A 25878-nucleotide genomic window follows, 5' to 3' on the forward strand; every position below is an offset into this window, starting at 1 on the left:
AACCCAGTACATTAGCCTCAGTCATTTATCTGGAGTTACCATCAGTATGCACTTGGTAAGTACCTACCAGGACTGGTTCGGGGGACTCAGGGGTAAGAGAACAGGCTAGGAGCTAGCCAGGGAGTAGTAGCAGGACATGCCAAAAGACAAAGGTAGCCAGGCGGCCGCAGCAGCAGGCGGATCTCTGAGAGTTCGAGCCAGCCTGGTCTACAGAGCGAGATCCAGGACAGCCAGGGCTACACAAAGAAACCCTGTCTCAAACGACCAAACAAAGACAAAGGTACCCCAAAGACTACAGTCCAGAAAAGGAGCCACGGCCTCTAGGATGGGAGCTGAAACAGGCTTCCTGGAGGAAAGACCGTGGGTGGAACCTGAACGGCCTCTGCCAGGCCTGCTGGCAGGAAAGGACAGTCTAGGAATAGAGTGTAGACACAAAGGTATGGACAGACGGAGCACAGAGAAGAACTGGAAGTGGACACTGTGGACAAGAGGGAGAGCCGGAAGTGGGGAGGGCACCACTCTAGGTAGGTGGGTGCGTGAAGGACGTACTGAGTGGGCTCTGGCTTGGGGTGCAACCCTAGGCAGGGACTCTTGAGAAAATGAGGGTGGGGACCTGGCTCTTTGCTGGCCAAGAGGCCCGTAAGATGGCTGCACCTTCATGCCTAGGCTTTGTGGCTCTGTAGGAGAGCGTGAGTGGAGTCAGATGCAGACTCCATCTGGAAGATACAGCTGTTGTGGCCTCGGGGTCTGAACTGCTGGGGACCCCTGCACCCCTGTTCCCCAACATAGACCCCACTGCCGGAGCCACCTCATGGACACCAGGACACAGAGGTGCTCAGCCAGGGCCTGAATTCCGAGCTCAGTGGAGGCCAGGGCCACAGAACAGCGATGGGGGACAGCAATTCAGGCCTGAGGACGCCTCCCAGAGGGGGCACCTGAGAGATGATAGCAGGCTGGGGGACCGGCCGGCTAGCTGGTGAGCATGTGCGGTCCTGAATCCCTGGGTCAGGCTTGAGACACCCAGTGGCGGCTTTCCCCTTACTGTTCCTCTTACTACAGAACTTGTCCTCCTGACCCTCCTTGGTCCATCTTTTGGGAGACATGAGTGGAGCAGGACCCCACCAATGGAACACCGACCCTCTCTGGCTCCTGACCCCACTTTAAAAGCGTATAGCCTGAGACCCACCTGGGAAGTAGAGGAGGCTGTTCTACAGCCAGTCAGTGGGAAGACACCGCCCCCCACCCCTCCCCCAGGGCTCACACTCCGACCCTCTCCCTGAAGCAGGTCCAAACTTTGTCTCTCAAGCTCACTCTTAGACATAAGTCCCGCAGCCTGCTGAGGAAAAGTAAAGTGTTTATTTTTTGCCTGATGCTCCCCGTTCTGGAAAGAGCCCAAGAGGTGTTTGTCAGGAGGTGTGGGTGACTCACACAGACACTTGGAGATGGAACTGGCTATTTTTGCCCTAGGCTCTGGAGGAGGGGGGTGGGTGGGCAGCATCTCTCCAGGGTGCCTGTCGCTAGGAAGCAGGTGTTCAGGATGGCCCAGCTGCAACAAGAGGCCAAGCCCAAAGCCCCACATTGGCAGCAGGTGCCCATGCGGTGACACCCTCAGCCGGAATGGACACAGCAAGGGTAGTGACACTGCACACACATCCCCAGGCAGGCTCTGCGGTGGCTCAGCTGACTGTCACCAAAGGCAGGGACCCTGGCCTCTTCTAAGTTTTGTTGGGGTTCCAAAGTTGTAAGGAGGAAGGACTGTGGTCTTTGTTGATATTCCCTTCCCACAAGTCTTAAGAGTCCAAACACAGGGCCAGGCGGTGGTAGTGCATGCCTTTAATCCCAGCACTCAGGAGGCAGAGGCAGAGGGCAGAGGCAGGCAGATCTCTGTGAGTTCGAGGCCAACCTGGGCAACAGAGGGAGATCCAGGACAGGCTCCAAAGCTACACAGAGAGACCCTGTCTCGAAAACCCAAAAAAAAAAAGTCCAAACACAAGCAACTGCTCCAGCCACCCCACAACTGCACCCCCAGTGTGAGCAGGTCAAGTTTTGCTTTTGCAGTTTGCTCCCTCATCCTTACATATTCCATCTCAAGTCTTCTTTTGTGTGTGTGTGTGTGTGTGTGTGTGTGTGTGTGTGTGTGCGCGCGCGCGCGCGCCAGAGGAACTGAGCATCCCAGGCTCTCGTGGCTCAGAATTCTCACCTCTGAAAACGGTTCTCGGCATTTTATGTGCTTCTAGGGTCTTGCTTCCCAGAAGGATCCTATGCTGGGACTTGGGAAAAGCTATAGGAGGCGTCCGTGCTGGCTAATTCTATGTCAATTTGACACAGGCTAGAGTCATCTAAGAGGAGGGAACCCCAGTTAAGAAAGCACCTCCATAAGAATGGGCTGCGGGCAAGCCTGTAGGGCATTTTCTTAATTAGTAATTGATATAGGAGGACCCAGCCCATTGTGGGTGGAGTCATCCTTGGGCTAGTGGTCCTGGGTTCTATAATAAAGCAGGCTGAGCAAGCCAGTAAGCGGGCACCCCTCCATGGCCTCTGCACCAGCTCCTGCCTCCAGGTTCCTGCCCTGTTTAAGTTCCCATCCTGACTTCATTTAATGGTGGACTATGATGTGGAAGCATAAGCCAAATAAACTCTTTCCTCCCCGAGTTGCTTTTGGTCGTGATGTTTCATCACAGCAATAGTAGCCCTAACTAGGACAAGGGTCTATTATGGGGAACAATGGCCTATGTCGCACAGTGATCCCCACACCCTAGAACATGGAGCTTTAGCCTTGAGCTGTCTCCCTACCCAATGGAGCAGCTCAGCAGTACTCCTCCTATCCAGGCCCTGGCAGGACAAGGATGCTTCAGACAGGAGCCAGCTCCCCATCTAACAAAGCCAATGAGAAGGCAGAGTGGGCAGCCCAGGGCTGGTAAAGTATGCTACATAAGCACTATGATATAATACCCCAGCACCCACATAAATAAGGCAGATGAGAGGGCCCATGCCTGTAATGTCAGCCCTGGGAAGGATTCCTGGGCTTGTTGGCTGCCAGTGTAGCCAATCAATGGGCTGCAGGCTCCGTGAGAGACCTCATCTCAAAAAATAAGGTGGAGAGCAATTGAGGAAGACACCCTGATGTTGACCTCTGGCCTCCACATGTGCACATACAAGTGCGCACACACACACGAAAGGAAAAGGAAGGGGGGAAGGAAGGAAGAAGGGAGGGAAGATGGAAGGGAGGGAGGGAAGGAGAGAGGAAGGAAAGGGACTTGGGGTGACAAGCCAAGGAGCCCAACCTGAGGGGCAGATCCACAGGGAAGGGTCACTATACTACGACCAGACCCTGAGGACTGGGATCAGGAGAGGGATGTGACCTGAGGACTGGGATCAGGAGAGGGATGTGACCTGAGGACTGGGATCAGGAGAGGGATGATGTGACCCGACCGGCTGGTGAAGCCCTCTGGCAGCAGCACACAGAGAATCTTCAGGCATCGACTGACGAGGCCAGGTAGGCAGGGCAAGTGGCCGTCTGGGGTCCCAGTATAGCACGGAGGGTGAAGAAAATGCCGCCAGAGGACTGGCTTTAGGCAGAGGTCCCCACAGAAGTGTACTGGGTGAAGAAGGCACCCTGGCTGATTTAGGAGGGTCGCAGCAGAGACTAGGTGGTCATGCCTAGCCAGGGTGGGCAGTCCTAGAAGACGGCGCCTCTCAGCTGGGTTGAGGGCAGCTCAAAGACACAGTGTCCCTGGGCGCTTGTCACTGCGTAGGTCTTGGTGGCAAAGAGGCTGTTGGCACAGTCTGGCATTCATTCCCCACAATAAATAAGGGACTTCTTTTCGCCTCACCGACCATGCTGCTTCCCTACCGTCCCAGCTGCCCTCCAGCTGGCCAGCCCTGCAGAAGCGGCCAGGTCGCTGCTGTCACCCCTGGCCTCCAGCCAGCCATATCCGGAGCTTTCTCCTCCATGCCCTGCCACCCAGCCTCCTCCATCTGCTCCTCCAGTCACCTCCAGTGGTGTCACGCGTTCACTCATTCATCCGTGTATCTGGCAAGCATGGGCAGAGTCTGCTCGGCATGCGGGGAGGGCAACCATAAACAAGGCTAGGCTAATTAGCAGCTGTTTGGGCACAGAGGATATCCAGGCCGGGGGCTCCAGGAGCCAACCACATGTCGAAGGTGCTGTGGCTTCAGTACAGCTTGAACCTTCTAGAACTCCCGTTGCAATTTAATACTTGTTATGAGATGACTTACCTGGTCCAGGGTAGAGAGGGACTGGGCAGCAAGTACCATGTAGACCATCAACTAAAGGGGAAGCCTCTCAGGGAGGAGAAGGAGCAGCCAGGGGGAAGACCTGGAAGGGTGCGTCCAGGGAGAGGACAGCAAAGCCCTGAGTGGGTCGAGGTTGTGTATTTTATTCCTGAGGGTAAGGATGGCAGGACTTCACCCCACATGGACACAAGAGAGAAGCTAGCGGAAACGTATAATGATAGATAGATGGGCTTGGCGCCTATGGGGCGGGCCCCTCTCAGCCGGCAGGAAGGCCGGGGCAGACCATAAGACGTACAGGTGGTGCTGAGCGGGAATGTGTGCTCAGAGCCAATCCACGCCTGCACAGGCTTATCATCTTCATTGAGCACGGCGGCGGCGGGAACTGAGGCTTGAAGGGGAACCCCATCTACACCCACACTGCTTCTTTCCACCCGCCTCCTGCTCCACCTCTAGCAGGTCTCTCAAGGCCGCACCCATGCTCAGGGGACCCTTTCAAAAGTCACTTTCTATATGTGTTAGGGTTCATGCAGAGGAGCAGAGCCAATAGAATGAATATGTGTTCAAAGTGGGGGTACTGGGAGTTGAGGGAATAAACGGGAATGGGGTGGAGGAAGGAGGGGTGGGTGTGTTAGCCAGAACTAGGGAGACATTAAAAGCCTTATAGAAACCCTTTAATTAGTAAGCTAGTTTCAGGAAACAACTTTTTAAAAAGAAGTTTAAATGGAATTACCCTGCAAGGGTGGAGAGTGCTACCCTCAGGAGACATAGGCTGTTAAATAAATTTTTTTTTTTTTTTTTTGCTCAGTTTCTGGGTACAGTCTGTCATGGAAGGAAGCCCTGACGTCCAGAGCTTGAGGCAGCTGGTCACATCGTACCTGAAGTCAGGAATCAGAAACCAGTAAATGCTGTGGTCAGCTCCTGTTTTCCTTTTTGCCTGATTTTTAGGCTGGGTCTTCCCACCTCAGTTAATTCCATGTAGATAATTCCTCACAGGCATGCCCAGAGACTAGCATAATCCGCCAAATCCCCTGTGGATGTACCCAGGGGGCCTGTCTTCTGGGTGGTTCTGGATCCTGTCAAATCGACAACATCAACCATGACAGACACTGTGAGGTGAGCAGTTTTGCTCCACTGGACAGACTGTCCTCACCACAGGTTAGATATAGACAGTCTGCCCAGTCACAGACTGGACCTTTGAAACCTTGAGGCAAAAGAAGCCTTTTTTCTTTATAAATTGATCACCTCTGGCATTTATTGTAGTGACGAAAAGCCGAGGAGCCTGGGACATGGCTTGGGCCATCAGGATTGGTAGCAAACTACTTATTGAGCTATCTTGATGGCAGTCAACAGTCATACTTTAACCAGGGACAACACAGCTCAGTGAGGCGGCTCAGTGAGTAAAGGCTTCTGACACCAAGCCCGACGACCTAAGTTCAATTCATGGGGTCTGTGTGGTGGCAGGGACAGCTAACTCCCTCCGGCTGTGTCCTCTGACCGCCACCCAGGCACTACGGCACAAATGCCCTCTCCCTGAGCTTCCCACATAGATCTGACCCCTGGTGCTTAAGAACTCAGGGCTAGATGCTAATCCTGTGGTGTAGGAAGAAGAGGAGGGTTGAGGGCTAGAGACAACTGGATATCATCTTGATTTTCAAGAGGAGGAAGGTGGGGCCTGTGAACAGGAACCCAGGCAACTAATGACTTCCTATAATGTTCATACTTCTCAGCAGACCAGTACTAGGCCAGAGTTAACTTCCCATTCCTATAGTTCAGGGAGGGAAATGAGACCAAAAGCAGAGAAGCAGTCTGTCCAAGCCACACAGCAAGTTAGTAGTCAAATAAAAACATAACTAATAGTCATCCGTTCCCTGACTCATTTTTCATTTCAGGCATGTACCCTCCAGGTGCCCACTACTTTCTAGGCACTGGGGTCATGGCTATATAGATGAGAGACCTTGTCCCAGGGCTCACAGCCTTATGGGGAAGACAGAGAAGAAATCAATAAACAAAAACAGCCTCAGTAGATGCCAGAGGCTGTAGAGAAATAACCCTGGTGAAGTCACGCTGAGGGACCCACAGGACAGGTTTGCATGGTATGAACTGAGAGGTGCTCTCCAGGAAGACAGCATCCTCCAGAGCTCTGGATGATAGGCAGTCAACCACATGAGGTGAGGTGGGGAGCTCCCAGCAGAGAGACCGACAGCCATTTCTTGCTCTCCTCTGGCCCCCACATTTCCCATGGAAACTGCTTCCACTCACCTGTGTGGCCAATGTTTACCTCCCCAAAGTTGCAGAGGGACCCAGGCCGAGGGAAAGCCCCCCCCCTCTCTCCTACTTGCTACCAGCATTTACTCAACCCTTATTCCTGCAATGTCCTCTCCCTCAAGCAAGGGAACTTCTTTCTACTCTGCATGCTATTTTTGACGTTTGTAATGTAATGTGCTGATATTGATATATATATATATTAGACTTATTACTAAACAAATTCACATATCCATCATCTTATAGAGATACTTTTTTCTAATGGTAAGAGCACCTAAAATCTCCTGCTATGGTGAATTTTCAGTATACAGAAAGCCAATGTTGTTAACTATAGTGGAGGAACCTTCCCTCCATCCATAAAATCTGCCTGGATGAGCAAGGCTCAAAGGCCCAGAGAAGGGTCTTGAATTTCTCTGCTCTCTGTTGCCACCCCTCCCCCAGGGCTCCAAGTGTGAGGCGGCTGTGGGAGTGGGGACAAAATGGGGAAAGAGGCATGCTGGTAGGGAAGTTGTCACTATTTTAAGAAATGTTCTTCCTTCCCACTTTCCTTCAAAGCCCACGACCTTCCCGGCTGTCCCAGTTTGCCGGCGAGCGCCCCTTTCTTAGTTTTAGTTTTCTGTTGTTGTCTTACTGATACAGTTCCTGCATATCACCACATTGTGTTGCACTGTAAATAAAGATGCCATGAATATGCATGAGATTGTTTGCAGGGCGAGGAAGATGGCCTGAAACACTTGGAGGAAGCGTTTGAATCTGCACTGTGGAGCTGCCTGTTTTTATGGGTGGGTTCCTGAGCTGTGTATGAATTACTGGGCAGAGATCCTTGGGGGTGTAAGTAGTTGCATTTCCTCCCACTATGCTCTGATCTAGTGGCTCATGTTGTATTTCTTAGGTTTAAAGCCATTTTATTATTATTATTATTATTTATTATTATTATTATTATTATTATTATTATTATTATGTTGGTTCCTCAAGACAGGGCTTCTCTGTGTAACCCTGGCTGCCCTGAAACTCACTCTATAGACCAGGCTGGCATGGAATCACAGAGATCAACCAGCCTCTGCCTCCCGAGTGCTGGGATTAGAGGTGTGCTGCACCACCACCACCACCACCTCCACCAGCATCTAATTTTATTTTTTAATTGCATGTATATATGTGTCTGCACATGGGTATGTTCATATGAGTGCCAGTGCTCACAGAGGCCAGAAGAGGGCGCTGGAGCTGGACTTAAAGGTGGCTGTGAGCTGCCTGATGTGAGCCCTGGGAACCAAACTCGGGTCCTCTTTGCAGGAGCAGGACATACTCATAATCGCTGAGCCATCACTCCAGCTGTCGAGGCATTAAAAGCTTCCCAGCACCGTATCCTTGGTGTCAGGTGTACTGAATATGGCTTTCCTGAAACAAGGGGCCAGTTCCCAGAGGCAAAGCTGGCGTGGATGAAGGGGTGATGCTGGAGTAGTATAGACTAGTGATGTGGGCGTGGGCAGCTAGCTTGAAGGTCTTCTTCCACTAAAGGAGCCAGGCGGGGGAGCCTAAGAGGTGAAGCAGTAGTTTTATGTGTCTCCAACACAGGCTAATTCATCCTCTGTGGGGCATCAGCCCCTGACCACAGACTAAGGAAGGTCATGAGACTCAGCCACAGCGTGCCCAGGTACCTGATAGCAGATGGTACCCATTCAGAAAGCCCTAGAGGCTAACCGGGAAAGTGCCATGACAGGGCATCTACCCCGAGACCATGCTTCCTCTTCCTGTCCTTTTGATGGGCAGTGCCTTTTCAGAAGCAGAAAATGGCCATCTTAATGAAGTCCAGCATATTACTTCTCTCTTTCGTGGAACACTTCTTTGGTGTTGAAACTGAAAAGCCCAAGATCACCTGGATTTTCTTCTACATTCTCTCCTAGGAGTTTAGAAGACTGTGTTTGACATTTGTATCTACAGACCAAGTTGACCTGATATTTGTGAAGAATGTGATATCCGTGTCTATAGTCACTGCTTTCTTTTTTACACATTTTATTTAGTGGGGTGGGGGTGGGGGGCACATGCATTCCGTGCATGTAGGGTCAGAGGGCAACCTGCAGGATTCAGTTCTTTCCTCCTACCATGGGAACCCGGGGATAGAACTCAGAATTTGGCCTCTACTCACTGAGCCATCTCACCAGCCCTGCGCTAGGTTTTCATATGAGAATATCCAGATGTTCTGGCATCCCTTGTGGCAGAGGTGATATATTCTCTATGCTATCGCTCTTGTTCCCTCGTCCAAGTCCGGTGGACTGTATCTGTGTAGAGTCTGTTTCTGGGAGTTGACTGTATCTGTGTGGGGTCTCTTTCTGGGAGTTGACTGTAACTGTGTGGGGTCTCTTTCTGGGAGTTGACTGTATCTGTGTGGGGTCTGTTTCTGGGAGTTGACTGTATCTGTGTGGAGTCTGTTTCTGGGAGCTGACTGTATCTGTGTGGTTTTTTTTTTTTTTAGTCTGTTTCTGGAGTGACTGTATCTGTGTGGGGTCTGTTTCTGGGAGTTGACTGTATCTGTGTGGAGTCTGTTTCTGGGAGCTGACTGTATCTGTGTGGAGTCTGTTTCTGGGAGTTGACTGTATCTGTGTGGTGTTTCTGAGTGTATCTGTGTGGGGTCTGTTTCTGGGAGCTGACTGTATCTGTGTGGGGTCTGTTTCTGGGAGTTGACTGTATCTGTGTGGGGTCTGTTTCTGGGAGTTGACTGTATCTGTGTGGGGTCTGTTTCTGGGAGTTGACTGTATCTGTGTGGGTCTGTTTCTGGAGTTGACTGTATCTGTGTGGTTCTGTTTCTGGGAGCTGACTGTATCTGTGTGGGTCTGTTTCTGGGAGTTGACTGTATCTGTGTGGGTCTGTTTCTGGAGTGACTGTATCTGTGTGGGGTCTGTTTCTGGGAGTTGACTGTATCTGTGTGGGGTCTGTTTCTGGGAGTTGACTGTATCTGTGTGGGGTCTGTTTCTGGGCTGTTCTTTCACCAGTACCACAGTGCTGACTGCAGCTGACTTAGAGTCAGTCTTCACATCTTCCTCTCCATCAGGCTGTGTGATAACTCTGAGGACAGAAGCCCTGGAGAACTTGGCCTAGGTTGTCAACAGTATTTGTTTCATATTCACCAGATGCTGATGTGGGTCTCTCCCTTCCTGCTCTGCTGAGGACCTCCATGTCACTCACAGAAGTTTTCAGTTTCTCCCTTAAGTTCTGGAGACAGGTCACTGCAATCTTAAGAGCAGAGAATACAGTGCAGCCCCCTCCCTCCAACTATTTCAGCCACATGTCCAAGATCTAGTCCTCAACTCAGCCCTGCGAGACTCCCAGCTGTGCTGAGTCCCCACTCCCACCCCACCCCGCTCCCCACCAAGACTCTTGCTGACACAACCTCTCTGGCTACTATGGAAGAAGCAGAGGTGAGACCAGAACCTTGAGACCGATCCACATGTACCTCTTCCTGGAACCTCTATCCAGAGGAGGCAGGCCACTTTTGTAATTGCCCTTTGCCTTGAAAATACAGTCAAGTGCTATATAACATTTTGGCCAGTAATGGATTGTATATGCGACAGAAGATTATCACCCCATGATATCATAGTACATTGCTTGCATATTCGTGGTGGTGCTGATGACAAAATTACCATGCTGCTACCCCATGTAGAGAGCATCGTGTGCACGATTATGTATGCGAAATCTTTGAAGTATCAGTTACTTTTCACATTTCTGTGACAGAAGCAACTGAAGGGAAGTTGACTCTGTTCTGGCTCACTCTTCCAGAGGCTATGGTCCACTATGACAGAGAAGGCACGGCAGGGTGACTCCCATCTGAGCAGAGAAGGTTTAGGGGGTCATGGTGGCACCATCTGAGGTCGACAAGCTTGGGTGTCTCTGTACCCACAGCCTTTCCGCCTTCAGCACACAGGCCTGCTCTTGGACAGGCTCCACTCCGACATATTCCATGCTCCCAGAGTCTCCAAAATCCTGGAGGTTCCTTACAACTCAGGCTTCTCTTGAAAGCATCGTGTACAGTTCATTCAGCGTTCCATGCAGGGGATCTGACCCTGCTACACATGGCCTGATTTCACGGGCTTTCTTTCCGCAACTCTGAGTCACAACTCTGCCACTTGAACTCGCCTGCAAAATTGGCACCACATGAATTATACCAAGCTTTGCTGCCAGCTCAGGGCTCTGCCTGATCACGGTTGCAGTAGGTTGCAAATGTCTACACGGTTGAACCAGGGAAAATACTTTTCTTGTTTGAGCAAGGTATCCTAGAGTTTCCATTTCCCAAACACTCTCTTTCCAAAGGAAAGTCTTTCAAACTGTTTGTATTTTCACAGGCTGCGGTATTCAGTGGGAAGGGTCTTGCCTCAGCAAAACCTCTTTCATGTTGTCCAAGTACAAATTGCATGGTTTCTCTTTGACCCACCTGTCTGCAGCTTTAAATGCATTCTTTTCCTTGCCAAGCTGCATGTTTTTCACATCTTTTTTTGCTGTACTTTTTGCAAAATTATCTCTGCATATCTAGCTAAAAGCAGCAAGTAATAATCATGCCGCAGCCAGGATGTGCTACTGTCTTGAAATATCTTCAGCCAAACCATTTGATCCATTACTTTAGAATTAAGTGTGACCCACATTTTCCAGACACTGACAGAATGACAAATTCTTTGAATATAACAGAAATGGCCTCTATTTCGATTCCTGATGGAGTCGCTATTCCTGTCTGAACCCTCATGAGCACTGTCTCTACTGTCTGCACGTCTACCAGCATTTTGATCCACACGTCTACCCAGATGGCCCACTTAGCTCTCTAGGACTTCTCTACCCCACGTCTCTGAGCTCTTCCACCTTCCTCCCCTAAGCCGTTTGCAAAGGCCGAGGACCACATGGTCAGGTTTGTCACAGCAACAGCTCTACTTCTTGGCGCCAGGTTTCTGTATTAGTCACTTTTCTGGTTGCTATGGCAAAGTGCCTGATGGAAACAGTGTAAGGGAAGAAAGATTTGTCTTGACTCAGAGCATCAGGATATTTCAGTCTCTCATGGCATGACAGCATGGCTCCTGGCCATGGTGACAGGAGCTTGTGACCTTACATGGTGACCAGAACAGGGAGTAGAGAATTCAGATCAGAGCCCCTGGTGGCCGCAACCTTCTGAGACTACCCTTTGCGCTCTATTATGCTTTCTCTAGCTAAGCTCCACTTCTCAAAGGTTTGACAATCTCCCAAAATAGCAGCGCTGGCTGGGAGCCAACTTTTCAAACACCAAGCCTGGATGGGGCATTTTTAAATTTAAACCACGGCGCCTGTTAATGATAATGAACTTGGTAATGAAAATGGTTGATGTCTTGTTTTTTGTTTTTTTTTTCCTTTGTTGGTAGTTGGTTTTTTGTTTGTTTGTTTGTTTTTAACTTTGTGATAAAATGCCCAGACAGGATCAACAATCAGGGAGAAAGGGCTTATTCTGGACCTCAGTTCAAGGTGCAGCCCCTCACGGCAGGCAAATCAAGGCAGCAGAGCTTGAATCAGCGGATCACATTGCATGCACAGTCAGTAGAGAGCAATGAATGTCTGCACCATTCATTTCCCTCTCCCCATTTGTATACTCCAGTATCCCATTCAAGGTATGGTGACACCCACAGTGGGAAGATCTCTCTACCTCAATTAATATAATCAAGATACCCCCCCCCCCCCGCCACACACACAGGCATGCTTAGAGGCCCATCTCCTAGGTGGTTCGAAAATCCATCAAGTTGACAATACCAGCCATCACCATTGATAATAAGTATACCATGTCACATGGGCACACATTTGTACATATGTGTTTGTCACTTTTCTTGATTAAATCACTTTCTCTTGTCTTTGATTTACTCTCATATTTTTTGTTCCCCATAGTTCTAGGAGCAATGACATCTGTACATATATGTACACACACACACACACACACACACACACACACACACACACGAGCACACACATGCTTGGTACATAATAGACTGCACCAACTGGTCTAGATTTGTATAAGCATATACCAGTGTTCACACAATGATGAAATCACCTAATGATGCATTTCTCAGTCATTAATAAACTCATTTCCTAAATCTCCAACAATTAAGCAATATATTGCTGCATATTGCTTAGTGATAGATATATGAGAAAAACTATAAATAAAAAACAAGGAAACTTTTAGCACAGAAGTCAAGATGCTTATCCACCAAAGGTTAGGGTGAATAGTGGGACTGATGGAGGGAAGGGCATGATGCGTTGTCGTACCAGTAATGCTCATTTTATTAGCTTAGGAAGTAGGTCACAGATGTTCATTTTATAACAATGATAGTAATAATAATAGTTGTTATTATTTAACTTCTGGGTATGCTTATAGAGTCTTCTTTTTTTAATTTTTTATTAATGAAGGGGAAATACCAAAAGGACACTTCTCCATGGTCTTCTCCAAACAGGACTCAGGAGTTACTTTAATTGTATAACCTGGCTTGCCAGCTCAGCAGGGAAAGGATTCAATACTTTCGTGAACCAGGATTCTTTCACTCCCACCCTGCCTCTAGTCTTCCTGACTTGGGTGCCAACCAGTGCAAAAGTGACATACGGAAGCAAAGAAGCGTCGTGGGGTGGGGTAGTGGTAGGGGGGTTTGGGGGGGGGTTTGGGGGGGCTGGAGAGATGGCTCAGTGCTTAAAGGCACTGAGTGGGTTTTTGTGAGCCTCATGATGGCTCACAACTGTCTGAAAATCCAGTTCTGAGGGGTCTGACACACTCCCTGGTTTCCATGGGTACCAGGCACATACATGGTGCATATACATATTGCAGGTAAACACTCGGACATATAAATTAATAATAATAATAACAACAACAATCGCAGCACAGTGATTGGAGCCAAGCATTGGTGGGGAGCGTCTTTAATCTCAGTACTTAGGAGACAGAGGCAGGCGGATCTCTGTGAGTTCAAGTCCAGCCTGGTCTACATATCGAGTTTAAGGACAGCCAGTGCTACATAGAGGGACACCCTGTCTCAACCCAAAATTTCAAAAGCATGGTGATTGGGACATAGACACAGTAGCCCTTTGCTGTGGTTTCGGGGATCAGTTAAGTGGGACAGCTCTTCAAAGGCTGGTGTCCTTTGACCCAGTGCCTCCCCTCAAACAAAGTTTAGGAAATGGTTGTCATCAGGGCTGAGGGTGGGGAATGGAGCAGGGGAGATGCCAGCTTTGCCCTCTTTGGGGAGCTCTGTTTTTCAGCGGCCAGCCTGCAGTGGGTCTCGGTGCTCCCCATTTGCAACAACAGATTTCCTGCAAGTGTCTGAGCTCTTCAAAACCACTGCTTCTGGGAGCGTGGAAGCAGCAGGCTCTGTCAGCAGGAGCCCCAGCTAAGTCAGCCTGGTGCTCCCCTCCCAGCCAGTCCTGTCACCAGCCTGCTGTGGATGAAGCCAGGTGCATTAAAGGATGCTGTAAGGATTAAATGACCTGAGCAAGCGGCATAGAGTTTGTTTCTTACTGAAACCTCTGGAGGTCGGAACCTGTCTGGACTAGGTGAAGCAAGTTCTTCACCTTGGAAACAGCCCTGTGTTGAGTGCCTCAGCCCTGAAGGACATAGTTTGTTCCTTGTTCCTGAAGAAGCAGCCAAGCAAAGTAGCAGCCTTGCTGCCCTGGGTTGGCTGCGACCCTAAACACCTGCCCCTAGATGCCTGCCCAGAAGCAGGTTGGCTCCTGGCCCTGGGAGAAAGCTGGGGACTCAAGCCTCTTCCCCAAGCTTCCAAAAGCTCTGAGGAGAAAGAAAGAAGTGCAGCTGAATGGAGCTAGTTCTGCAGAAATAGAAGTGATATCAGAATGCCACGAGCAATCGTATGCCAACAAATTGAATAAGCTAGATGAAGCAGATGGAAATTCCTAGAAGCACAAAAGTTATGACATCTGAATTACAAAGGAATGAAGATTTGAAAAAGCCCTGAGACTAGTTAGGAGATTGGGCTAGTGATCAAAAGCACCAACAGAGACAAGCCCCAGACTTGGTGGCCTCACTCTTAAATACATGAAGGAGAACTAATACCAGTCCTTTCAAACTTTTACCAATAATCGAAGGAGAGGAACACTTCCTAGCTCATTCTATAGGGTAAGTATTTGGTCTGAAATAGGGATCCTACAACAAAGGAAAATTTGAGGACAATATTCCTTCCAGGAACAGTGATGCAAAAGTCCTCAGTAACAACAACAAAACAATCAAGCCAAACCTAGCAGCACATTAAAAGATCGTACTACAGGACTAAGTGGGAGCCACTGATGGAAGGCAAGGACGGTTCAACTGGAAATGGATGGTGTAAACAGTAACTGGAAACACACATACACAGGCCCAGTCATCTCAGTGCAGGACAGGAAGTGGCGAAGTTGAACAGCGTTCATGACAAAAATGAGACGTCCTAAACACCGTAGGCAAAGTCCCCATGAGGGTAGCGGGCTGGCAGCTTTTCTGCTAGTGTGAAAAATAAGGGGACCCTTGCCAGTACAAGCCACAGAGTGGACTTTGCAGTGTAAGCCTTGGCTCAGGCACTTCAGTTAAGAGCCAGGTTACAGTTGACGCACACACCTTTCTTCCCAGCACGCCTCCCTTGTGATTATTGTTATGGAGTGTATGACCAAGGACTTGGTTGGCGTGAAAGGACAATGGGATACAAAGCACTTGGCACATGAAGCCGAATCTTGGTATAGTTCAAAAGTACCAATGTCGTCATGTACCCCTTCACCCCAGCAGTGTTCAAAGGGTTACTCCAACATGCCCGCCAGCACTGATTATTGTATAATTCTCATCTCTTTCATGGTCTGTGATGGTTAGTGGCTCCCGGCTCTCTTATGAGAGCTTATCTTGATTAGGTTAGCCTCCAGTCATGCCTGTGAGGGATTATTTTAATTAGGTTAAGGTGGGAAGACTAACCCCAAAAGTGACTGGCACCATTCCTGGGCTCTGGTTCTGGCTTGGATAAAAAGGAGAAAGCTAGGTTGAGCACCAGCCCTTAATAACTCTGCTTTGTCATTATGGATGCAATGAGACCAGATGCCTCCAGCTCCGGCCACCACAGCCCCTGTGCCATGATGAACTGAGACAGAATAAACCCTTCCTCCCTTAAGCTGTGTCTGCCAGGTTATTTTATCACAGCAGCGATACAGTAACTTATACATGGTCTTACTCTAGGGTATTTATCACAGCAGTGATACAGTAACTTACACATGGTCTTACTCTAGGGTATTTATCACAGCAGTGATACAGTAACTTACACATGGTCTTACTCTAGTTTGGATCTTGAGGTTCCTCCAGAGGCCTGTGCATCAAAGCTTGGTCCCCAGGATGGTGCTGTGGAAAGGTGGCAGACCTTTAAGAGGTGTAACGCAGTGAGCACTCTTCAGGTCACTGGGGTCATGCACCTGAAGAGGACTATGAGCTCTTCCTCTTCATTTCTTTCACTTACCAGCTATGAGGCGAGTGATTTTTTTTTTTTCTGCTAAGAACCCTATTGTGGTGTCTCCACTAGCCCAAAGCGATTAGGCCAGTCGGATACTGACCAGAAAGGAAGCTTCAAAACAGTAAGCTGAAATAAACCATTTATCTTGATACGTTGACTATCTTAAGTATCTGTTACAGTACCGTGAAGCTCAGTGATGCATCATAAAATGAAGACCTCCTAAAACCACATTGTGCCTGGATCCAGTTCACACACACAGTTTCATACCACCAAAAAAGCCAAGAGAGAAATTCAAACATTTATTGTTCTGAGAGAGAGAGAGAGAGACAGAAACAGAGAACACAACTGAGCGTGGTACCTGTGGGAACCAAAAGAGAACTTTGTGAGTCACAAGAGAAGTATATGCTCTTAACTGCTTATCTCCCCAGACTAGCTTTTGTCTATTTGTAACTGGCTTCTGCCCTTAGCCTAATGACCCCAGTGTTTCTCCATGCTGTAGGACATATCAGAATTTTCTTCCCTTTTAAGGAAGAATGATAATTCATCATATATATATATATAACATTTTGTTTATCCATTCGTCCGTTGATGAACATGTAGGATGCATCATCACTGGCTTTATGGAATTACTTCTGGACATATAGTGAATAGGATGGTTTTAAAAATTAAAATAAAATTTTAAGCAAAAAAAAAAAAAAAAAGAAACAAACCCTGGCCTTCCACAGAAAGATTGCCGAGATGTATTGTTAGTGAAAAGAATCCAGAGCTGGCCTGTGTGGGGGATATGCTATTTTGGATGTGTGTAATAAAGAAAGGGGAAATAAATATATGCTTGTATTGTCTTTGGGTAAGGAAGCTATAGGGCAGTAGTTAAGAAACTAATAAAAAGTCAGTCATACCTACAGGAAAGGACATGTGGGGGCAGGGCCTGGGGCCTCCACGTGCTTCTTGGACAGGCTTGTGCTTCCACACATGGATGTGTGATGTCCCCATCACCCTGTTCTTTCCCTCATCCCCTACTCAGTCACTCAGGACCTGCCACCTGGTCCCCGCCACCTAAGCACACCTTCCATAATCATCCCAGCCTTCACCTGCGTTGGTCTCCTGCCAGGCATGTTTTCCCACGGGCTCATTCCTGTGCTCAGGCCTCAGTGCAGTGACTTTCCCAACCTCCTATGTGCAGCTGGTCCCCTCTCTGGTCATCCCTGTGGGACACTCCTTCAGCTTCCAGTGTGAACTAGCCACCCACTGTCATGGACCCAGCGTCAAATGCCGATGGACGCTAAGCCAGGCCCAGAGGTATTCTGGGAGCTTCCCTGATTGTCTCGTGAAGCATCCCTCTATGGTTCCTTCCACCATGTGGCAGACGGCTGCCCTGTCCCGTGGAGAGTTTCAGTGTTACCTCCATGTTGTCATTAGCCCATCTTGGAGAAAATGGGACCGGAGTCCAGGACAGGCTGCAGGGCGAAGAGGTAGCAGATATCACACAGGAGAGAGAGGACCTTTTAAGCTCACACACTTTGTCCTGTGGAGTTAGAACCAGGTGCTGAGCCCCAGGCATGAGGCAGAGCTGGCACCCGCTGTCCCTAGAGATGGCCACCCTCTCCAGTGAAAATCTTCAGGGGACCCCCCCCACCCCTGCAGATCTCCATCTACAGTGGCTTCCCCACATGGTTGGACAAGAGGTGGTTTGTGAAATTTACAGTTTCAGGACTGAAAATTGAGTGCTTACAGCTTGCTAGAGAGGTGACAATCTGTGACTGTCACCCAGGTCAGGATTGTCCTGTCTGCCCCCACCTGGAGTGACCAACCCCCTACCCCCTTTTTTTTTGGTTTTATGAGGTGGGGCTTCTCTGTGTATGAGCCCTAGTTGTCCTGAAACTTGCTTTGTAGACCAGGCTGGCATAGAACTCACAGAGATCCGCCTGCCTCTGCCTCCAGAGTGCCGGGATTAAAGGTGTGCACCACCATGCCTGGCGACCAAGCCCCATCCCAGCACTGCCAACACCACAGGCTGTGGATAGCTCTCTGAAGGGTTCCCTCTCATCCCTGAGTGTGCTCTGACCCCCCTCTCTTTCTGTCTCTACTCTCAGGTCAGAGTCACTCGGGCAGAAAAAGCCAGAGTCGTTCCGGGGGCAGCAGAGAACACTAAGTCCTGGCAAGCTCCTTGGGGTGATCCTATAAGATTCTGTGTTTGAGAAAGTGGGGTGACCTGACTGTCTAGGCTGGGGCTGGTCCAACACCCACAGACTGGCCTATAGGGATGTGATGAAGAGCTTCTGGGAGCCAGCGTACGCTCCTTGTAAAAATGTGCAACGGCCCTCTGCTGGCCAGGCCACAGAGACTCTGGCACTGGTGGAGAGGAGGCCTGCATGGAGAGAGAACACTGTAATGCCTACAGAGGGCTTTCTCTACACCGGCAGCTGACAGGAGCCCCCAGACTTACAACAGGGCTCACAGTGAAAGTCCCCTGGTGTCCACGAGGGACCAGGCATGGCCTTGGAGTAGAGGGACACTGGGAGGAAGCAGGGATGATAGCCCCAGAGGTGCCTCAGACACGGACTGAGGGAAGAGGAGTGAAGAGGGTGGGCGCCACCCTGCAGGAGCGACAGCGTATGCAGGGGTCAGAGTAGGACATGTTTGGAAAGGAGAGCATGTGGTGGTGGCAGAAGCCCAAGGGAAAGGGAGGAAGCAAGGTTGGGCGGGGGAGTGGACCCATGTCACAGAGCTCCTGGAATGGCAGCTGCGGGAGGCTGAGATTTGAACTGCACTGGCAAGAACGCCAACTTAAGCAGGTGCAGACAACTGGGAAGTCCGCAGCATGGCTCAGGAAGAGCATCCAGCTCTAACACTGTTCTTGGAATGTGTCTGCTTTCACTCAGACATGGTAGTGCAGGCCTGTGATCTCAGCTGCTCAGTAGGCTAAGGCAAGGGGACCATAAATTCAAAGGCCTGCCTGGACTACAGAGTCCATACAAAAGCCAGCTCAGGCAACTTAGAAGACCCTGTCTCGAAATGAAAAGTAGCAAAAGGCCTGGGGAGTTAGCTCAGTGGTAGAGCCCTTAGGTAGTGTATACACAAGGGTTCACTCTCAGCTCTCTCCCCCAGAAAAGAGTATGCCTCCTTTCCCAGATCCTCATAATGACAAGACGAACTCAACAATATCGAGCTTACATCCATCCCCCAACATCCAGTCAATAGGACCTCAGGGGAACAATAGCTTCAAAGAGTCAAGGAAGGTCTGGGATTGTTCCTGAACCCCTCGTCTGGATCAGGGTCATCCCTGAGCCACTCTTTGTGGCCAGTAGCTGGGGGAATATGGTGACTATTAAGGACAATTAAGGGTGGGCATGGTGGCTCACCCCTGGAGTGCCAGCCCCGGACGAATCTGAAACAGGAGGGTTGCTGAGAGTTACAGGCCAGCCTGAAGTATAAAATGAGAGAGAAGTGGAGGGACAACCAGCTTCTATGGAGGGGTTTCCCAGGAAGAGAAGGTTCCGGAGACACGGACAGTGAAGAAGAGATAGTTCCTAGGGGAACTATACGAAAATGGAGAGTGGATGCTGGGCTGTGGAGTAAGGGACACCGGCCGCCTCACGTGATGTGCTCACTGAACTGAAGCAGACAGCGAGAGGCAGAGTCCTCCAGCCTGGAACCCAGCTCGGGTTACCCCAACTGTTTCTTGCCGTTCCAGGCAGGCATGCCCCGGACACTGAGTGCCTCCGACATGGTCACCCCGGGCAGCCTCAGCCCGCCTCCCACAGAATCCACAGAAGGCGAGCAGGCTGGACAGCCCCTCCTGGACGGAGCTCCATCTTCAGCCTCTCTGGACACTCTGATTCAGCAGCTAGTGCCCACAGCCGATTACTACCCCGAGGTAGGTGAGGGAGGGGCAGGAGAGAGAGCATGGGGCGGCTGATGAGACGGGGGGGTGTGTGGATGGCCTCGTGCCTGGGGAGTTGGGGCAGGCTGGCGACACACTCTCTGTGCCCTGATGCGCTTGTGCGGTATCCTCCCCAGAAAGCCTATGTCTTCACCTTCCTGCTGAGCTCGCGCCTCTTCATCGAGCCCCGGGAGCTGCTGGCGCGGGTGTGCCACCTGTGCATAGAGCAGCAGCAGCTGGACAAGCCGGTGCTGGACAAGGTGAGGGGCTGGGCAGGAGGGGGGCCCTGAGTGCACCTGTATCCCGGGGGCATGACCTCCCAGTGTCAGCCTCTCCGGGAGGCCGTGGTTGCTCCGCCCTCTGGAAAGGGAGCCTGTTAAGTTTGTGACTTATCTGAGGCCCAGGACCTGCAAGGACAGGCACCTTATACCTGTGCCATTTTCCAAAGTCCAGTGAGAGCATGTTAAAGCCAGACCTGGGTCCCCAGAGCCTAGTCCGTAGGGGCCTTGCCACCTGTGACCTGGCATGGCCCCATGCCTCTGCTGGGCTTCCGTCCAGTTGCATTCTATTTCTGTATGAGAAGATGGCTTCTCCATGCCATGGCGTCTCAGACCATTTCCCTTCTCCCTGGCCTCATGGTTTTCTACACCCGTGTCAGTCAGGCTTCTGGGTACTGTGGTAGAATCCCAGCTTCAACCGACTCAAGGAAGGACATGGCTGACTCGTGTAACTGCCTTCTCTTTGGGGGGCCCAAGTCCCAGCACCAGGACACGGGCTTCCTCACTTGGATGCTCTGTCCTGATCTCAACTGGGACTAAGGCCTCACCCTGTGCTGGCAGATTCTCCTGCACGGTGGTAGGTGGCCTCCTCTGTCAGGGAGACCTTCTAACCTCTCTCTGCTGCGGGTACAGATACCCAGAGGCTTACCACCCCTCCTGCGGGGGCCCATGGTATGATCCTGACAGGCAGAGCATGCTCAGTGAGGGGCTCCTGGGGCCCTGAGAACTCCTCATACCCCCGCCTTCTGCTTCGCCTTGCAGGCCCGAGTCCGGAAGTTTGGGGCCAAGCTGCTCCAGCTGTTGGCCGAGTGGACTGAAACTTTCCCCCGGGACTTCGAGGAGGAGTCCACCATTGGACACCTAACAGACGTGGTGGGCCGCATCGCCCCGTGTGACGAGGTGGGCCAGCCGGGGTGGAAGTCACTCCCCCTTCCTGTATCTTCCTATCCAGGACCTGAGCCCGTCTCCAGCCTCCTCTGGGCTCCTCTCTCCCCACACGGCATAGTACAACCCCTCAGTGGGCCCTCCGGAGCCCATGGAGAAACCAGGCCCTGCTTATCAGGGAGGGAACCCAGGGTGAGGTTTAGGCCCAGGATCTCTTCCTCTCCCTTCTGTCCTGGCAATGGTATTAGGTGGTGAATAAGACCCACCAATGGGCGCAGATGGACTGGTGTCCAGGCTCTCTGACCCAGTAAGCCACCTGCAAAGTCCCATATCCAGGGACCGGTGCTACAGAGGCCTCCCTCCACTGCCCTGCTCCCCATGCAGAGTCGAGCTGGTAGTGTTCATGGCCAGGAACCTGTAATTGGGGCAAGAGAAGGGCTCCACAGATGAACCACAAGAGCTCCTGAGAGAGCAGGTTCCCCCACTGCCTACTGCTGCTCTGCCAACTCCCGGGATAGCTCCCTGGCTCGTGAGGAGTAGCGTCATCTCTAGGGGTGACACTTGCCACAGGCTAACACACTCAGGGGGCTATTCTGGGTTACTGGCCCAAACTCTTGGGATATGTAGACATCTCAATAACCCAGCTTGGCGGATGGCGTCTCTCTTTAGAAGTAGTGCCTCTGGGGCTGACAGGACTCAGTGGTTAAAAGCGGAAGGATGTGAGTTCAGTTCCCAGCATCTACACCAAGAGGCTCACAACTTACCTGTAACTCAAGCTCCAGGGCACTGAAGCGCTGTTCTGGCCTTCGAGGGCACCTGCACTGAAGTGCACACACCCACACACAAACAAACATGTTTGCATCCATTTTTTTTTAATTAAAAAACAATTTTTTTAAAGAAATAAGGTCTCTGAAGGAGAGATGATGGATTTCCCCCTTGTGGGTAGAAGAGGGTGCCCCTGCAGGAACCTTTTGCCCCTACCCCAGCTCAGGGCACGATCCAAAGCAGGCTGTCGATCTGAGCTCCACCTGGAGTGGATTTTTGTCCTTGCCCCATTCACGGGGTACATGCTGCCTGCCCAGAGCTGGGCTGAGCTCTGGTGACAGGGACGGCATTTCCTGTCCCATTCAGCATCATTCTAGCCGGGACCCTGTCGAAGAAGTCTCACTGAAGAAGGAGGCACTGCCAGGGACTGAGGCAGGAGAGTGAGGCTGGTCGGGAAGGCGTTTCTGAGCTGGGCTGGAAGAGCAGGATGGTTCCCACAGGAGCCAGTAAGAGGCCAGTCCTCCAGGCAGGGCCTGTCCCATGCCGTCCCTTCCTCCTCTTCCTTCCTTCCCTGGCTGGCCTTCTCCACTTCACCCCGAAGCTCAGACAGCTGGTGCGCGTTAGCCAGAGATGTCCTACGCAAAGTATTTTCTCAGCTCCCACCTGGAACGCTCCAGCCTTGTCCCTAACAGGCCTTCACTTTGGCCCCAACTACCACATGTCCAACCTAGGGTCCTTTTTTAGGATGGGAGAGGTCCCACGATATTTGCTGGTACCTGGCCTTGTACACACACACACACACACACACACACACACACACACACACAGGAGCCGGCAGCTGGGGTTGAGTCCTGAGCACCTTCTCCCCTCACCCCTGCCCTAGACCTATGGGAACAGGATGCATCAGCTCCTGCAGACCCTGCACCAGAAACTGGCATCGCTTGGCCAGGGGCCAGAAGGCCTGGTAGGGGCAGACAAGCCCATCTCGTACAGGACCAAGCCACCAGCCTCCATCCACAGGGAGCTCCTAGGTGTCTGCAGCGACCCCTACACGCTGGCCCAGCAACTGACCCACGTGGAGCTGGTGAGTGGGACCTACCGAAGGGAGCCATTATAAGTAGCCAACATTGTCCCCAACCTGTCTTTCCTGATCTCAGGCTAGCCCAGGGATCTATCCTAGTGATCAGGGGCATCTGCAGAAGGCCTTGGAGCAGTTCCTCAGCATCCTTGGGCCTGGGACGGGGGTCTAGAGGTGCCAGCATGAGAGTCTAGGCTGAGGACAGAGGAACTGGGTTCAAACTCTCATGATGCCATTCAATGTCTGTTCTTCTCAGGCCTGAGGAACTTCCCATTTGGGCCCTACATGCATGGGGGTCGGGGGAGGGAGGCTGCCCTTCCCAGCTTTCCAGAGTAGCAGCTAAGTCCCCCTTCCTGCAGGTCAAAGGGAATGAGCTGACCTTGCCCCAAACACATGGGGTTCTAAGCAGGTGCAGAGGCCAAAGGGCCCCACCCCCAGAGAAGCAATGAAGGGCAGTGGACGCCTTCCTGCCACCCTTGTACCCCTCACGGCTCCCTTGCTGGCTCCCAGCATGCAACCCCTCCCTCTGCCTCCCCTCTTTTCTGACTCTTCTCCCTTTCCCACGCAGGAGCGACTAAGACACATAGGACCTGAGGAGTTTGTCCAGGCTTTTGTGAACAAGGACCCCCTGGTGGGCACAAAGGTAAAAGGTTCTTGGAAGGGCAGAGACCACATTGGCCGCCACCCAGTGGTGGTCACATAGGAGGCGGGGGTGGGGGGATAAGGGGGCGTGATATGGATGGATCTCACGGGCATCAGCTGGGGGAGCCTTGATGATGCCCAGAATGGAATGGAGGGCCCCTAGCCACTACATCCAGGCCTTTCCAGCCCAGATGGCAAGAGTACTGAGTCCCGGGGAGCCTAGGGGAAGGACCGGGTGTACCGCATCAAATCACTCATCCAGCCAGGGTGGTTGTGTGGTCGAGAAGTCTTCTGTCACCTTGAGTCAGCCGTCTATGCTGGGTAGAGATTGGATACATCCTGCATATCCCCGGACCTGCAGGTCCTCTTTGTCCGTTTCGGCGGGCGCCGGTGCCCTCCAGCGGCCACCGAGGGAAGTGCTGGCTGGTGCCCCGTACATGAGAAGATTAGGTACCTTGAGAAGATTGGGCACATTGAGCCACTCCAGGATTTAGAGCTAGTTCTTAGTTCCTAGAGGTCCAACCACCGAAGTAGGGTGTCTAACCAAAGGGCTAGATCCAGCCAGAACTGGAAGCATCCCAGTGGCCCTGCCTAACAAAAGGAGTGCAAACTAAATGCTGTGGTGTGTGAGTGCCTTTTTTGCCTCTGAGAGAGGCAAGGACCATAAGGATCATACTGTGGTTATGGAAGGAAAATAGAGCTCTTGTACGCTGTTGGTAGAGATCACATGACTTTACAGGGCCGATGAGCAATGGCATCAACTACAGAGATGTATGTCCTTTGGCTGGGAGTTGAAGGACAAGGGCAGAGCACTTTCCTCTCATGCAGGGAACCCTGGGTTCCATTCCAGTGCCAGTCTTGTGGGCGTAGTTGAGAGTTTGAAATATTCTTGTGAGATATTTGTTCATATTCTTGTTAGGTATTGCAAGTGCTGTTTTGTAACATAAGATCTAAAAATGTATCCGTGAGCTTTCCATACACCGTGACATCACTGGACTGTCACGCACCTTGAATATGTGATACAGTGACCACTTAAAAAACCTGGAGATACTACTGAGTGAAGCAGATCTCCCCACTGCTGGGGAGAAGAAACTTTGTGAACACTCAGAGGCTGTCAAGCTCACAGAGGTGGACAGGGTTTTGTAAGTTCCCAATTTTCTCTTGAAAGCTTGAACTTCATCACTGGCAACAAATGCTGTGGATTGTTTTCTTGGAGGTGACAAGCTTTTCATTCATTATCAAGGCCAGATCAGCTGTCATTCAAGTCAAAATAATATTCAGTGAAAACTAGCGGTTGGTTCAACGTGAGGCCAACAGGCGCTCCCCCTTAAGATGACAGTAATTTTTTTGTATATCAATTTTGTAACTGACAGTACTGAATGGAACTTTATTTTAGGTATTAGGGATTGAACCTAGAGCCTTGTGCATGCTAGGCAAGTGTTCTACCACTGAGCCACCACGTGGGTGCTGGGAGCCTCTAGCAAGTGCTCCTAACCACTGAGCCATCCCTCCAGCAATGAAACAGTATTGGTTTTATTTCTGTGACAGCCATAAAATAGAAAATCTACTGGTATAAGAGGGACATGAATAGCAGACAGGCCTTCCTCTATCACTTTAAGTCTCTGAAATGCTAAGATCATTAACCAATGCGGGACACCCGTGCCCGATTTTACTTACGGCACCAGCTTGCACCCCTGCTACAATGTTAAGCAGGGGTGTTGAGAGAAGACAGCCTTCTTTTCCTGATTTTAGAAGGAACACTTTTAGCAGGCCATACCCAAGTGTGTTTGCTGTTATGTTATTTCTTCAGGTGTCTGAAAGGTGCCTTGCTTCTTAGTTTGTCAAGAGGTCCCTCATGCGTGGTTGTGAAGTTTTGTTGATTTCTTTCTCCAGCTCTATTGCTCTGCGCAGACTAAAGGCATTAGAGATAGTCTTGGATACACCAATATGCATTAAGGAAAAGAATCTAACACTTCATCTTGGAGGTCTTTGGCCAAGAGTGAGCCCAAATTTGAATTCTCCACTCCTTTCTACATGTTTTCTGTCTCTGTGTAGCTTATGGTTTCTGGCCTGTCTGCAATATGTCCTGTCTGTAATCTGTCAGATGAGTCTGATTCTGTGCCTGCCTGAGTGCTGCCCTATGAATCTGTCCCTAACATGGGGCTTTGTTCTCCTTTATTAAACAGCACAGAAGGCATCACATGAGGAAGGACTGATGGATACCTTACAGAAATCTCTACCAGAGTTTTACAAGGGATGAACCCACTGATTCCAACTGACCCAGATAACAAACAGCTCTGCAAACAGACTATCCCATGCTGTTTTCAGCATTAGTGGCAGATATTTATTGCACAAGGTCTTTTTTGTAGTGTT

At 50.7% G+C, this 25878-nt stretch overlaps 1 protein-coding gene across 1 annotated transcript in view; it reads left to right on the plus strand.

Annotated features, from left to right (window-relative positions):
- Nucleotides 1-25878, plus strand: part of Rasgef1c (RasGEF domain family member 1C) — a 67664-nt gene that overhangs the window by 25530 nt on the left and 16256 nt on the right. The window contains exons 2-6 of the mRNA XM_028855002.2: nt 19669-19851; nt 19995-20117; nt 20898-21035; nt 22669-22869; nt 23432-23506. Coding sequence (XP_028710835.1) covers nt 19675-19851; nt 19995-20117; nt 20898-21035; nt 22669-22869; nt 23432-23506 — 714 coding nt within the window. The 5' untranslated portion in view covers nt 19669-19674. The remainder of the gene's footprint in view (nt 1-19668; nt 19852-19994; nt 20118-20897; nt 21036-22668; nt 22870-23431; nt 23507-25878) is intronic.

This window comes from Peromyscus leucopus, chromosome 8b (assembly GCF_004664715.2).
Source record: "Peromyscus leucopus breed LL Stock chromosome 8b, UCI_PerLeu_2.1, whole genome shotgun sequence".
NCBI lineage: Eukaryota > Metazoa > Chordata > Mammalia > Rodentia > Cricetidae > Peromyscus > Peromyscus leucopus.